General features: G+C 43.4%; 1 protein-coding gene across 5 annotated transcripts in view; it reads right to left on the minus strand.

The window, feature by feature from the left end:
* Positions 1–15,456, minus strand: part of REEP1 (receptor accessory protein 1) — a 141,636-nt gene that overhangs the window by 70,414 nt on the left and 55,766 nt on the right. For 3 of the 5 annotated variants that reach the window (XM_031934160.1, XM_023224924.3, XM_023224923.3), the window contains exon 2: positions 14,803–14,875. The exons of 1 other annotated variant lie outside the window; for it this stretch is intronic. In XM_031934160.1, the coding sequence (XP_031790020.1) occupies positions 14,803–14,875 (73 nt within the window). Of the gene's footprint in view, positions 1–12,631; positions 12,776–14,802; positions 14,876–15,456 lie in introns of all 5 variants that reach the window. One more of the 5 variants, XM_023224925.2, reaches the window with a different exon arrangement.

The following is a 15,456-nucleotide window of genomic DNA, read 5'->3' on the forward strand; positions in this document are numbered from 1 at the left end:
CCATAAAATGGTAGAAAACATTTGCACATCATTCATCTGATAAGGTACTTATATCTAAATATATAAAAAAACTCTTTTTTTTTTTTTTTTGAGATGGAGTCTTGCTGTGTCGCCCAGGCTGGAGTGCAGTGGCGTGATCTCGGCTCACTGCAAGCTCCGCCTCCCAGGTTCACGCCATTCTCCCGCCTCAGCCTCCGAGTAGCTGGGACTACAGGCGCCCGCCACCACGCCCGGCTAGTTTTTTGTATCTTTAGTAGAGACGGGGTTTCACCATGTTAGCCAGGATGGTCTTGATCTCCTGACCTCGTGATCCACCCACCTCGGCCTCCCAAAGTGCTGGGATTACAGGCTTGAGCCACCGCGCCCGGCCGAAAAAACTCTTACAACTCAACAATAAAAGAGTACATAACCTAGTTAAAAATGTGCAAAGGGCCCACAGTCTATTTAAGAAACTGAATCAATAATGAAAAAAATCCAACACCCATTTGTGACTTAAAAAAAACCTTAGCAAAGTAAAAATAGAAGGGAAGCTCCTCAACTTGATAAATAACATATTAAAAAAAAAAAAAAAAAACCTACAGCTAACATTAGACTTACTGGTGAGAAAATAGATGATTTCCTCCTAAGATCAGAAAAAGGGCAAAGATATTCTCTTCTATCATTCCTATATCATAATGGAAGTGCCAGATAATGCAATAAGACAAGAAACAGAAAACATATATGGACTGGGAAGAAAGAAATAAAACTATCTTTCCTCATAGATGGTGTAACTGTCTATGTAGAAAATTCCAAGGAACTCACTAAAAGATCCTCCTGGAATTAATAAATGATTATAGCAAGGTTGCAGGATACAAGGTGAACACATGAAAGTCCATTGCTTTCCTACATAATAACTGGAACTTGAAATTAAAACAAAAATACTACCTATGTTAGTACCACCTAAAAATGAATAACTTAGAAATGTATCTAACAGAATATGTAAAAAGTCTATATAAAGAAAACTATAAAAATGATAGAAATCAAAGATCTAAATAAATTGAGAAATATTTCATGTTCACATATAGGAGAACTCAATATTGTCAAGATGTCAGTTCTTCCCAACTTGAGCTACAGATTCAATGCAACCCCAATCACAATCCCAGCAAGTTTTTTATGGATATCCACAAATTGATTCTAAAGTTTATATGGAAAGGTAAAAGACCAGAACAACTAATATAATACCAAGGAAGAACAACATTGAAAGACTAAAACTATCAGACTTCAAGACCTAATGTAAAGCTAAAATAATCAAGACCACGTGGAATTGGTGAAAAAATAAACAAATAGATCAATGGAACAGAACACAGATCCCAGAAATCGACCCATACAAGTATAGTCATTCGATCCTTGACAAAGGAGCAAAAGCAATTCAGTAGAGAAAAGATGGTCTTTTTAACAAATGATGCTGGGAAAACTGGACATTCACATGTAATAACAACAATGAAAAATGGATCTAGGCACTCACCTTACATCTTTCACAAAAATTAACTCAAAATGGATCATAGGTCTAAATGCAAAACACAAGACTAAAAAACTTCTAGAAGACAACATATAAGAAAATCTAAAGACCTCGGGCTTGGCACTGAGTTTTGGATACAACATCAATGGTTTGATCTATGAAAGAAAAAAATCGTTAAGTTGGACTTCATTAAAATTAAAAACTTTTTTCTTCATCCCTTCTCTCTATAAAGCCAATCCCTTCAGTTCGGATTATTAGAACACTTGTTCTATTTTATAGAATGAAGTGTTGCCCAATTCTAGGCTCACAATAAAGCCAACTGAGGTATTTAAACTAAATTTGTTGTAATTTTATCTTTTGACCCTGGACTCCACTGTGGAAAATATCCTACTAGTCCCCCAAATTGTCTAAGTTAAATTGGTTGTCGCAGGCCATTTCATCTGCAAAATTAGCTAACTCCTAGATTATAACACTTTGTGGCATTCAGTGACAAATGTCCTAAATATTTTACCTTGGTTTGACAATATTACAATTTGTCTAGTGAGGTCTGAAGTCCCTGTGAGGTGAGGAATTCTAACAAAGCCAGAGTATCAATTTTGCATTGCTCTTTTGATTCTTAGGCTACCAGCAAACCACCTACATACTGGATTGTAAGCCAAAAATAAAATTCTAAGCTCCCAACTGAACGAATGGACCCTTTCTCCCAGCAAAGGACATTTAAAAATAAACCTGAAACACTAGTGCAGGACATGATGGTAATAGGTGGTCAGGAAAGAAATAATAATAAAATCAAAAACTTCTGCTCTGCACGGATAACATTTAGAGAACAAGGAAACTAGGAGAAAATATTTGTAAAATACATATCTGATAAAGCACTTATATTTAAAATATACAAAAAAATCTTAAAACTCAACAATAAGAAAACAACTCAATTTTCTCCCACAGATTGGGAGAAAATATTTTGCAAGATCCATATCTGATACAGGACTTGTACTCAATGTATACAAAGAACTCTTAAAACTCAACAATAAGAAAACAACCCAATTAAAAAATGGGCAAAAGATTTGAACAGACACTTCACAAAGAAGATAAGCAGATATACAGCAACTTATTAACAAAGCTTTTATTATGAAAACTAACTTTTGTTTTGTCACCACACAACAAGATACTTATCCTAGGAGGAAAAGGATGTGTTCAGTATTATTTTTCTTTTGTTTCTTGTTTGTTTGTTTGTTTTTTGAGATGGAGTTTCACTCTTGTTGCCCAGGCTGGAGTGCAATCGTGCAATCTCAGCTCACTGTAACCTCTGCCTCCCAGGCTCAAGTGATTCTCCTGCCTCAGCCTCCCAAGTAGCTGGGATTATAGGCATGCGCCACCATGCCTGGCTAATTTTGTATTTTTAGTTGAGACAGGGTTTCTCCATTGTTGGTCAGGCTGGTCTTGAACTCCCGACCTCAGGTGATCTGCCCGCCTTGGCCTCCAAAAGTGCTGGGATTGCAGGTGTGACCCACCACACCCAGCCATATTTTTCTTTAAAAAGTATAACTATGCTAAATAATCTAAAAGAAAATGTGAATATAATGAGTGGAGAGATGGGGGATTTCAAGAGAAAGAAAGAAACTCTTAAAAAAGAAACAAATGATATCCTAGAATTCAAAGCACAATATCTGAAATGAAACAGTATGACAGAATTAATAGCAGATTGGATACAACAAAAGAAAAGATCTGTGTATTTGAAGATAAATCCAGACTAAAGCCATGCAGACTAAAGCCTAGATTGGAAAACAACACTGAGAGGCTCAATATCTGTTGAACTGCATCAGGCAGTCTAACATACATGTAATAGGAATTCCAGAAGGAAAGAAACATGAGAATGGAACCAAAAAGAACACTTGAAGAATACTGGCTACAAAGTTCTAAAATTTGATAAAAAATAACAAACCCTGATCAGGCATGATGGGAGCACTTTGGGAGGCTGAGGTAGGTGGATTACTTGAGGCCAGGAGTTCTAGACCAGCCTGGGCAACATGGTGAAATCCTGTCTCTACTGAAAATGTAAAAATTAGCTGGGCATGGTGGTGAGTGACTGTAGTCCCAGTTACTTAGGAGGCTGAGGGACAAGAATTGCTTGAACCCAGGAGGCAAAGTTTGCAGTGAGCCGAGATCATGCCATTGCACTCCAGCCTGGGCAACAGAGCAAGATTCTGTCTCAAACAAACAAACAAACAAACAAACAAACAAACAAACCCAAAGAACCAGGAAACTCAGTGAATCCCAAGCAAGATAAATACAAAGAAAAAGAAAACCATACCTAGGCCAGTCATAGTAAAACTGCTTTAAAAAAAAAAAAGAAAGAAAGAAAGAAAAGAAGAGAAAAAAAGAATAATCCTAACCATGTAGAAAATCTTAAAAGCAGAGAGGATGGAAAGAAACATTGCACACAGGAGAATAGGAATAAGGATTATAGCTGACTTTTCATTGGAAACAATGAATATCAGAGAAAATGGAACAACATCTTAAAGTGCTAAAAGGAAAAAAAAAAACACGTCACCCAAGAATTCTACACCCAGCAAAAATATCTTTCACAAATGAAAGCTGTTCTGGTGAATCCCTGTTGTCTTTGTGACTCTAAAACATGTTTCTCAATGGATTACTTACAGATCTTCTCTATCAGAAAAACAAGGTAGGTTTAGTCCATCAAATAACTACTGTCTGAGACAGCACTGCCAAGGTTGTCTGTAGCAGGACTGACTCCTTAGCAGGGGGCAAATGAGGTTTTGTCCAACTGTAAAGTCTATATCCTGCTGGGGCTCAGGATCTGGGAATTCTCAACACCAGTATCCAGACACATTGGCAGGAGCCTGAATTCCTTCTCTATAGGCTTTTTCTTTTTAGTAGTCAATTCATGCTTTGGGTCTTCAATTAGAGCAAAAAGGCAATGATAACAATTTTAAAAATCCCTTTCCTTGGTCAGGCATAGTGAGTCACACCTGTAATCCTAGCACTTTGGGAGGCTGAGGCGGGTGGATCACATGAGGTCAGGAGTTTGAGACCAGCCTGATCAACATGGTGAAACCCTGTCTTTACTAAAAATACAAAAAAAAAAAAAAAAAAAAAAAAAAAGCCAGGCGTGGTGGTATGCACTTGTAATCCTAGCTACTCAGGAGGCTGAGGCAGGAGAATTGCTTGAATCCGGGAAGTAGAGGTTGCAGTGAATCAAGATCATGCCACTGTACTCCAGCCTGGGCAACAAGAGGGAAACTCCATCTCAGAAAATTTTTTAAAAATCTCTTTCCTTGATGCAACCCTTAGCTACAAACATCTCCATTGAGTCATCTATACTTGCAGGATCTACTTTCTCATTCCTCACTTGCTCACTGCAGTGCATCCATTACATCAAAATTGTTCTCACTGGGGCCTCCACTTTGTAACATACTTCAAGGAAGGGTAAGAAACCTCTTTTCAGTTTTTATTTGACTTGCTTGACTTTTCAGCTGTTAGTGAAACAATCACATACTGAAAAGCTCTCCCAACACTACAGTTGTCCTGGTTTTCCACTTGCTTTTCTTGCCACTTCTTCTCAGTCTCTACATTTCTTCCCTAGGGCTCTGTTCTAGACATCTGCTTGTAACTCTAGACTAGACACTGTCCCTAGGGAAATCTGTACATTCCTCACCTAACACAGGTAACCAGTCCCCAAGTTCTGTCACTCCTACCCTCTTGTTTTTTTCTTGAACCTATCTTATTTTCTCCATTCCCCTCTGCCATTTCCTTACTTCAGACCACCACCATCTCCTGTTTAGAATAGAGTTATAACTTTATGCTGGCCTTTACACCTCTGTCCCCTTCACAATCCATCCTCCAAATTCCAGCCAAAATGATTTTCCTAAGGCCAGGCATGGTGGCTCATGCCTGAACTGAGGCACTTTCAGAGGCTGAGGCAGGTGGATCACCTGAGCCCAGGAGTTTGAGGCCAGCCTGGGCAATGTGGTGAAACTCTGTCTCTATAAAAAACAGAAAAATTAGCTGGGCATGGTGAGGTACAACTGTAGTTACAGCTACGAGGTGGGTGAGGCAGGAGGATCACTTGAGCTTGGGCAGGTCGAGGCTGCGGTGAGCTGTGATTATATCACTGTACTCCAGCCTTGGCAACAGAGCAAGACCCTGTCTCAAGACAACAACAACAACAACAACAACAAAAACAAATTCTTAAGCCTAAATTCTTAAATGGTCTCTTTTAAGACCATTTAAGAATGGTCACCAATGGGTGATTCTCTTTCCTAGTTTAAAGCCTTCAATAGTTCCTTACTGTTGCTAAGATAAAGCCCAAACTCCTTACACTGGCTTATGAGGCCTAGCATAAACTGGCCCCTATGTTTTTTTGTTTTGTTTTGTTTTTTGTTTTTTGAGGGGAGACAGGGTCTCACTCTGTTATTCAGGCTGAAGTGCACTGGTGTGAACACAGCTCACTGCAGTCTCGACCTGCTGGGCTCAAGTGATTCTCCCACCTCAGCCTCTTGAGTAACTGGAACTATAGGTGCATGCCACCAAGGCTAGCTAGTTTTTTGTATTTTTTGTAGAGACAGGGTCTCACCATTTTGCCCAGGCTGATCTTGAACTCTTGAGCTTAAGCAATCCACCTGCCTCAGTCTCCCAAAGTGCTGGGATTACAGGTGTGATCCACCACACCCGCAAACTGGCCCCTAATTATTTTCATCAAAAGCTCATCCACACCCCTACCCTCTCACATTTTCCACTCCAACCATAACGAATCTTTCAATTCTCAACAGAGCATCTTTTTTTGCCTCTGATTTCAGCCATCTGATCTCAGCAAAAACATGACCTCCTCTAGGACGTACCCAAAGTTTGGGTAAGTACCCTCTCCTTGTCTTTCTCTATAGTACCACACACATTCCCTGTCGTAACATTCACACTGCTTTGAAAGTACCTGTTTATTCCCCTGCTTTTCCCAATACACTGTAAGCTCCCAGAGGGTGGAGACCAGTTCTTCTTACACATCATTATATCTCTAGTACCCAGAACAGTTCCTGACATATAGTAGGTACTGAATGAGTATGTTTCAAACGACCAGATTAGAATACTGGCACTGTGAATGGAACAGAAAGAAATGGTTTCAAAAGGTTAAGAAGGAATATACTTTGAGAAAGACTGTCTAGATGGCTTTTTGAGAAGAAAAGACAGAATTAGACAGTTTGTGAGGCAACAGATGCTCCCTATGAGTGCCTACTGAGTAGATGACTCCATAAACATGGGAAGAAAGGCACCTGGTGAAGTCAGGGCATCAGTGACTGATAATTATGGGGCCACTTGCACCAACAAGAAAGTAAAGAAAGAGCCAATTTAGGCAGAAGAGTTTGAGCTTTATGTGGCTCAGGGCAGCCAAGAAGAATGCCCAACAGACTCCTAGACCAAACTCAGGAAGGAGGTTGAGGCTATGGACAGAGATGCTGCAGCCATGTCTGAGAGGGGATTTAATGCATGCTCCTGAAGAAGTTCCCATGATGCACTCCTTTGAAATACTTTCATGCAGAAAGAAGGAGCTGAGAATGATTCATTGAGGCTAACAAGGTCAAAGGAACACTGGTGACTCAGAGATGGAAACCATATCCATCTAAAATTACTAGGAAATGGTTTTCTCCATCATTCCTCGTGGAAATCAAATGACAGTTATTTTCCCCAAGGTTTGAAATATAATTTTCCATGTTTGAAAGATTCTATCCAAACCTCCCTGCAAGATAGGGATGAGGAGCCTGGGTGAGCCTTCAGTCAGAATAGAGAGAGGGAGCTATGGCCAATTTGAAAGGTAATATTCAGGAGTAACTCTCCTGGACAAATGGAACATTGACAGCATGACTGGGGAGTCTCTCTAAACTGGTCAGGAGCAAGATCTAGGAGTGAAGAGATGGGAAAGATGCTGTGACCCTCAGCCACAGCAAGAAGCTCCAGAGCTCAGGGTAGGAAGTGGCCTGGAGACTTTCCATGAGCCACAGCAGCTGACTGAAATTCCGTGGTCCATTCTACCCCACTGCCAAGCTTCTGGCAGCCTGCCAAAGGCCTCCCTATGGGTTGCAGAGGAGGAGGCTTAGCCACTTCTTTAGCCTCACCTCACCTTTGGACTCTCCTCTAACCAGGCACACTCAATTTCTCAAGCCTTTCACACCCCTCATGCATCTGGGCCCTGCACTTCAGCCTCACAGGGAATTCCCTGTGCCAAATGACAGAAAGAAAAAAGTCAAGCCTGCCTTACAGATGACTCCGCACCATCTGATTGTATGAGCTCACCGTGGATGGCTATATAGTCAGGGGTGACCCTGGGAGAGTGGGGAAGTGAAATTCCCCTGCGGGCAGGAATTTGAGTAGGGCACTTAGCCTGGAGGAGAAATGCCCTGAGTTAATGTTCACGCACTGTCACCAGGTATATGAACTCCATTTTCTTATTTTCTGTGTTCTTGATGCTTTGGCATCTGGGGCCTCACTGATTGCAGAGGGACTGCCCTTCCAGGGCTAGCCTTGCCCCAGCACATCCTTCATATGCAAACTAACCAGTCCAGAGCCTATACTCTAAATTACTTCCTTTATGGAGTTCCCACAAGTTGAGCAATATTCCCCAACCATAACCACCCCAGAGCCAGGTCCCAGACAACTAGAGGCAGCGCCCACACCTTGGAGCCTGCTGAAATGATTCCACCTAGCCAATCTGAAATCTGTTTACCCTGTCTTGCCTTACCTTTATCACAGAAACCACAACGAAGGCCACTGCCCACGTTTCCTACTCTCCATCAGCCTCCTGACTGTCCTGGTGACCCTACAAAGCATGTGGCCCTCCCACTTCTAGACTTCTTCCTTCATGACAGTCATTTCCACATCTTGGTGTCTTTCCATCCCTAAGTAAAACAAATCCCAGGCACATTTTCAAACACCAGCTAAGGCTCTGTCTAGAGGATGAGGTTCTTGGAAGAAGTGAGGCTGAGAGACTCCTGTTGAGGAGGTCTGGAAATGAGGTGAATGGGCCCAGAGAATGAATATATTGGTGGCCCAAAGCTTATGCTCACCAATAGGTCCCACGGCAGAGGAGGCTCCTAGTGACCGAGTGCATGAGATGGTCAGGTCTGTGGATGTCGGCCAGCCTCTTTCCTCAGGCTTGATAGTGCATGTTCAATGGGGTCATGTACCAAGCAGCCAAGTGGAAGTGAAAGATGTAGGATACGGGCTCAGCAATGTGACATCCCTCTCAGCAAGGCTGACCTGGCCACAACCACTGCTCAGAGATCATGTTGCCAGCAGCAATGATCAAGCATCTCCAGGGTGATACCATATCCCAAGGCATCAGCCAGTCTTCTGGAAGCAGGTTCACTCCACCATGGCCCTTCCCTCATGGAGTGGGTGGCATAGGGTCTTTTCTGTAATATTCATTTTTTTCTGCATGTGGACTTGCTTTTCCTACTGCTCTGCTTCCGGCAGCCACACAGCAAGCTGTGGATGCAGGGATTACCCTTTTCCTTTTGATGCATCCCACACAATACTACTTCTCATCAAGGACCCTCCTTTATAGCAAAAGAAATAAGGCAATAGGCTGATGCTTTGGGGAGTCACTGATCTTATCATGCACCCAATGCCCTGCAGTGGCTGGCCTTATACGGTGCTACCTGGCATTGGAGGGTTCTGAAAGCAAACCAGGTGGGAGTCAGCATTTTATGAGATTGGTGTGCAGTCCTGGAGGGTGCAGTTTCTCCTCTGAACCAGTGACTAACATATGGTGGTGCTTCTTAGCCATAATCTAAAGGTGCAAGAACCAAGGAAATGAGGGTTCCTTAATCTGTGATTAAGCCTAATGCCAGCTCCTTGCAATGAAATTGAGGTCCATGGACCAGCACTGTTGGCATCATCTGGGACCTTGTTAGAAATGCAGAATCTCAGACCCCACCCCAGACCTACTGGATATAATCTGCTTTTAAGGCGATCCCCTGTTCATTCATATGCATGTTAAAGGTTGAGAATCACTGCTGTAACCCATTCACAACATTTTTCCTTCTCATCCCCAAACCTCTGATCTCTGCTTCTTGATGATTTTAGTACTTAAGGGATGGATGCTTCCACCAGGGGATACAAAATGGTTTCAATGAAGTGGAAGCAGAGACTTGTATTGTCCCCTGGTGACTTCACAATACTCACGCCAGTAGGAAATAGATGATAAAGGGGCTTATGGGCTTTGAAGGGGTAACTGATCCTAATTATCAAGGGGAACCAGGACTGCTGCTACACAATGAGGCAGAAAGAAGAGCAGATGGAAGTCAAACAGCCTTGGGGGGGCCTCCTAGGGCTGTCTTGTTCAGGGGTAAAAGTCAATGGTTTGGCTGGCGTGGTGGCTCACATCTATAATCCCAGCACTTTGGGAGGCCAAGGCAGGTGGATTACCTGAGGTCAGGAGTTCAAGACCAGCCTGGCCAACATGGTGAAACCCCCATCTCTACAAAAATGCAAAAATTAGCCAGACATGGTGGTGCATGCCTGTAATTCCTGCTACTCAGGAGGCTGAGGCAGGAGAATCACTTGAACCCGGGAGGCAGAGGCTGCAGTGAGCCGAGATTGTTCCACTGCACTCCAGCCTGGGTGACAGGACGAGACTCTGTATCAAAAAAAAAAAAAAAAAAAAAAGTCAATGGGTCATTACTACAGCCCTACAGAGGCAAAACTGCCAAGACCTCAGATTCCTCAGGAATGAAGATTTGGGCCCCATTACAGGATAAGGAACCAATCCCCGTAAAGCTCTAGCTTTAGGCAACGGGAGCATGAATTGGATAGCGGAAGAGGAAAGCCTCAGGAAAACCCGAGAAAGACTTCAGAATGGGTGTCCTGTGGAATGCTAGGTGTCCTGCATGTCCTTCTGAATTATCTTGATTCTGCAGGTGTCCTGCTTTTCAATGTCTTTGAGCTATATTACAACTTGATAAGTTAAAACTGATGGCAATGCATATGGTTTCACCCATTGAGGTGCAAATAAATTTTGTCCAGCAGAGATACAACTGATCTCCCCATCCCACCCTCCAAGTAATCAGTTTAATATTTATTAACAAATCAATTTCGACATTTCTGATTGCCTACATATGTCTGTTATTTGGGGTTTCCTTTGAACACCTTACTGGTTGCCTCATTAGTAAGTTAAGCAAAATCTTCAACATGTGTTCATTTTATATTCATACAAGAGTCATGATTCTACCCTCTAAAAACTTTTTTCTTTTAACAAAAGACACAAATACAGCTATGAACTCATGACCAGTTGCATGATGTTACGGACTATATCTTCTATACATATTTTCCTCCTTTCTGTGTTAAGTATAGATTTTAATATTTTAAGTAATTATATTTTAATTCTTTCTCTCCCCACTAAAATAGTATGTGAGCTGCACTGGTGACAGTTAACTTAACAATTCAGTGTTTGGAATGCTGAATATTAAGGTTGGGTCTTGTCAGAACCAGAGGAGGAGAGGACTTTGCCCAGGGATACTGGGCCTGGAGCTAGACTCAGCAACTTACAGAATTTGGATTTGACAAGTGAGTGAGTTGTATAGAATTCTTGTTGGAAGCTTGTTTTTAAAGCCAAAATATGGGTAAAGGAATGGATGTGGATGTGGAAGTAGTTTTGGGGCAACCTAAGAGTCAGCTGTATTGGTTATTTTTTTTTTTTTTTCCATGAGTACTCAGCATCCAAAGCCTTCTAAATTGGGAGACATCTCCCAACATGAGCATCTTTGTGGGAGGCAAATCCTGCTATTTGGGCCCCTATCCAGGACTCTGCACTGTCAGGGGATGCTTCGAAAGCACAAGCATCCGGTATCCAAGATGTGACTTCAGCAGAGGTTTCCTAATCAGACCCTTTCCTACAGCGTGAGCTGGGCTGTCAGCATCACCCAGCCTCCTTGGATCCTCCCCGGTTCCTGGGTATCTTTCTCTTGCTACCTAGTTAATTCTACAAATTCCCGTAAATTCCCTTCTGTTTAAGTTTTCATCCCAAAACCTTGAATCCAGGTACAGTAAGTTTGGTTGGAAGACATAAGCAGCCATAAATGTCCTGAACAATGTTTCTAAATTGGAGATCCTGTGGAAAATGCCCATTTTTATTTAGGAGAGTTCCCTTTGCTTCCTGACCAGCTCTGGTGGTCCCCCTGTGTGGCCCTATGTGGCATGCCATGCCTCCTACTTCTAGGGGAATGCGAGTTAAAACTTCCTTCATGATAACCATTTCTGTGCCTTCCACAGAAAGACAAACCCGAGTCTTCAATTCAAACAAGTTCCCAGGTGATGCGGATAATGCTGGCCACTGACCACACCTTGGGTGTTGAGATTACAGCACTGAAGATGTGTAGAGAAGCGGCTGGGAAGTAGGGAGGAGCAAGATCGAGAAGGGTGTTAAATGCTGTCTAATGAAATTTGTGCTTGATCTTGCAGGTGATACGCAGCCATTAATTGACCCGGGGGGAGTGAAATAAATAGACTTCCATTTTTAAATGGCACTGGATGTCATGTGACAATAGAGTGGGAAAGCAGGGACAGGAGGCAGGAAAACCAGTTACGAGGTATGATAGGCACAACAATGGCCCCCCAAAGATGTCCATGTCCTAATCCTCATATGGCAAATGGGACTTTGTAGCGTTAAGGACTTTCAGATGGGAAGAGTATCCTGGATGACCCAGGTGGCCCCATGTAATCACATGAATCCTTAAAGTGGAGAACCTTTCCCAGTGAGCCTGAGGGAGATGTGGTTATGGAAGAACAGCCAGAGAGATGCAATGTTGTTGGCTCTGAAGGAGGAGGAGGAAGGGGCACAAGCCTAACAATGCAGGAATGGCCTCTAGGAACTGGAAAAAGCAAGGACACAACCTCTCCCCTGGAGTCACCAAACGGAGCACAGTCCTGCTTGATTTTAACCTAGTGGGACTTGTTGGACTTCTGACTTTCAGAATTATAAAATAATACACAGGTTTTTAAGCCACTCAGTTCATGGTAATTTGTAATGGTGACAATAAAAAACTAATATAGGAGGCCATTGCAACCTCCTAGGGAAAAGGGTGAGAATCTCATTTCTGAGAGTGGCAGCAGAGAAGGAAGACAGACCTGGTTTGGAAGATTACTCAGGAGATAGGGATGAAGGGACATGGTCACCAACCAGGTGGGTGTGTGTGTGTGTGTGTGTGTGAGTATGTTAAGGAAAGTCGCAGGTTTCTCTCTTGAACAAAATAGGCCCATTAGTCAAAAGGACTGCAGGAAGGAAACACAGGAGCGTGAGTGCAGAGAAAGGCAGTTCCCTCCTGATACTACCCGGCTCCTTTCTTCAGATTCCTTTTTTACCAAGAAACCTTCTAATCGTAACTCTCGCACGTTCCCTACTGGGAAAAGCATGTGCTCAGCAGCCAACACAAACAGCTGCTCTACTCATCAATTATGGTTTTCACTCTAAATTAATGAATTGCCATTCTAGTCATAAACCAGGCTTCTGTGAGTTTAGTCAGAGCAAAATAATTTACCAGGGTTTGATCTCTCTCAGAAGAGCTGACAGAGTTGTTTTTGCCCCTGCAAAGTAAAGGATTAGACCTTATACCACAGTGATCCTGGTAAGGCCTCCTTCCTGGCACAGTTGGCAGGCGGGAAAGGGTTGGGAAAGGGAGGGCTAGAAGAGGCTGCCTAATGCTTTGCCCTGTGCCAAGTCAATTGAATCAGGAGGTTCTGTGCTTGCAATTTAACAGCTATTTATAGCGTGCTTTCTGAGATTCCCTCACATATACCACAGACCCGGTCTCCAGAAGAAAAATTGCCCCCCTCTGGAACTCCCTGCTTACAAACAGCAAGGTGCAAGCCCAGGCAAGTTGTTCTGGGAAAGTGGGAGATTGTGGGGTGGGGGGTGAGTTCTGGTTGCAGTCGATCTGGAGATGGTTGGTTTCATCATAAAGACTTCTTGGGAAATCTGAGAAAGAAAATACTGACTTTCTAAGCCCACTTTGAATTGTTTCTTTACCTACGCCAAACCTGCCAAGAGACATCTGAGTAAAAGAGGCAAAGGCATGGCTATTACCCACCCCATTGTTCAGATGAGGACACTTAGGCTCTCGGAAGTTTAAGCTACTTACCCAGCCCTGCATCATTCAAATGTCAGAGCCAGGACTTGACCGACCTCGGTGTTCTGATGACAAAATCCACACCTTTTGCACTTTGAGTTTGTGTCTTATATGGGGAAGGACACCCTTCCCTCACCACCCACCCAGCAGGTCTTTGTCAGTCAGCAGTGGCCTAATGGTTCTCCTGCCTGAAGGTGCCGGACACATTTAGGGGTGGAGATTAGAGCACCCAGATCATCCAACAGTAACTGATACTATCCTCTGACCAGTAAGTCCTCCCAGATCCCCTTCCTGTGTGCTCACCTTCTGCAATGTGCTACAGAAGATACAGGGGCCAGGCACTGTGGCTCACGCCTATAATCCCAGCGTTTTGGGAGGCCGAGACAGGCAGATCACAAGGTCAGGAGTTCGAGACTAGCCTGGCCAACATGATGAAACCCTATCTCCACTAAAAACACAAAAATTATCTGGGCATGGTGGCACACACCTGTATACCAGCTACTCAGGAGACTGAGGCTAGAGAATCTCTTGAACCCAGGAGGCGGAGGCTGCAGTGAGCCAAGATTGCGCCACTGCTCTCCAGCCACAGTGACAGAGTGAGACTCCGGCTCAAAAAAAAAAAAAAAGAAAAGAAAACAGATATACGATGATGACAATCCCCTGCCCTCAGAAGGTTACAGAGCAACAGAACCTGAATTGTGGAGATGGAATGAAAGAAATGGAATGGGACAGAGTTGCAGAACCAGGAACCAAACCCAGGTCTGCCAGACTCTAGAACCCGGGCTCCTGCCCACAATGCTGGACTGTCTCTCCGTCATGGTGCTGTAAGGTCTACAGAGTGTTTTCCAGACAAATAAATCAAGGCTGAGAGAGGTGAAGTCACTTGTGGCTTGTGGCAGAGCTGAGACACCTCCAATTCCAGACGCCACCGCCTCTTACCATACCTCCCTGCTTTTCTCACCTCCATGCTCTAGGTCTAGGCAGGGGAAGGTCTAGGCAAGGGAAGGTCTAGACAGAAAAGAGGACTCCTGAGACGTCTCATGAGAACTGTGATGAAGGGACTCCTTTTCCCTACTTCCAGTGCCCATACCAAGGAGGGCATCCCCTTCCCCCAACATTTCACACCCGACCTCACTCCAGCCAACCCCCTCCAAAATACACAGTGCTACTTACATATTCCTTAATGTCCTTTGATTTCACAGCCTTGTAGGAATAATACGCAGGGTAAAGGGTGCCAAATATAAGCCTGGAGGGAAGAGAGACAAAGAGAAATATGATTTTTTCATTTATCTTATTTAATGGAAAATGTCTGTCTTCAATGCCAAGAGCAGCTCTCTAAGCTACAGAAAGTGCTGCTGTGGGGCTTGATTTATTTTTATGAATGCCCTGAAGGTGTTCTGCTCACGGCTGGGGCATCCTTGGGCACCTCTATCTTCTGTTGAAGCCCACACCCACCTTCCTTCAATCTGTGGTTTGGCAACATGAAAGGGTGGTTCGGGGTCATGGCAGCCAAAAATGGGGATGTGAAGGCACAAAGACCCCTGAAATTAAAGGCTGCCTTTCCTCTCCTGCTGTTAACCCCCCTCGGAAGCTCTATTAAGCCTGCAAACACCTAAGGCTTTTTTTTTCCATTAAAACCTTTCCCCTCAAATTTCACTCCCCTTGGACTTGATCTCAGCATCCTGCAGCCAGAATAAGCTCTTCACATTTCATATTGTAAATTCAATCAGGCCAAGCCCTCCTCCCACCAATACATCCCCATCTTGTATTAGCCTGTTTCTCATTGCTCTTAAGATGAAGAAGCAAAAATACCAGCCCCGTGACAGT

Source organism: Piliocolobus tephrosceles, chromosome 15, assembly GCF_002776525.5.
Source record: "Piliocolobus tephrosceles isolate RC106 chromosome 15, ASM277652v3, whole genome shotgun sequence".
Taxonomy (NCBI): Eukaryota; Metazoa; Chordata; class Mammalia; order Primates; family Cercopithecidae; genus Piliocolobus; species Piliocolobus tephrosceles.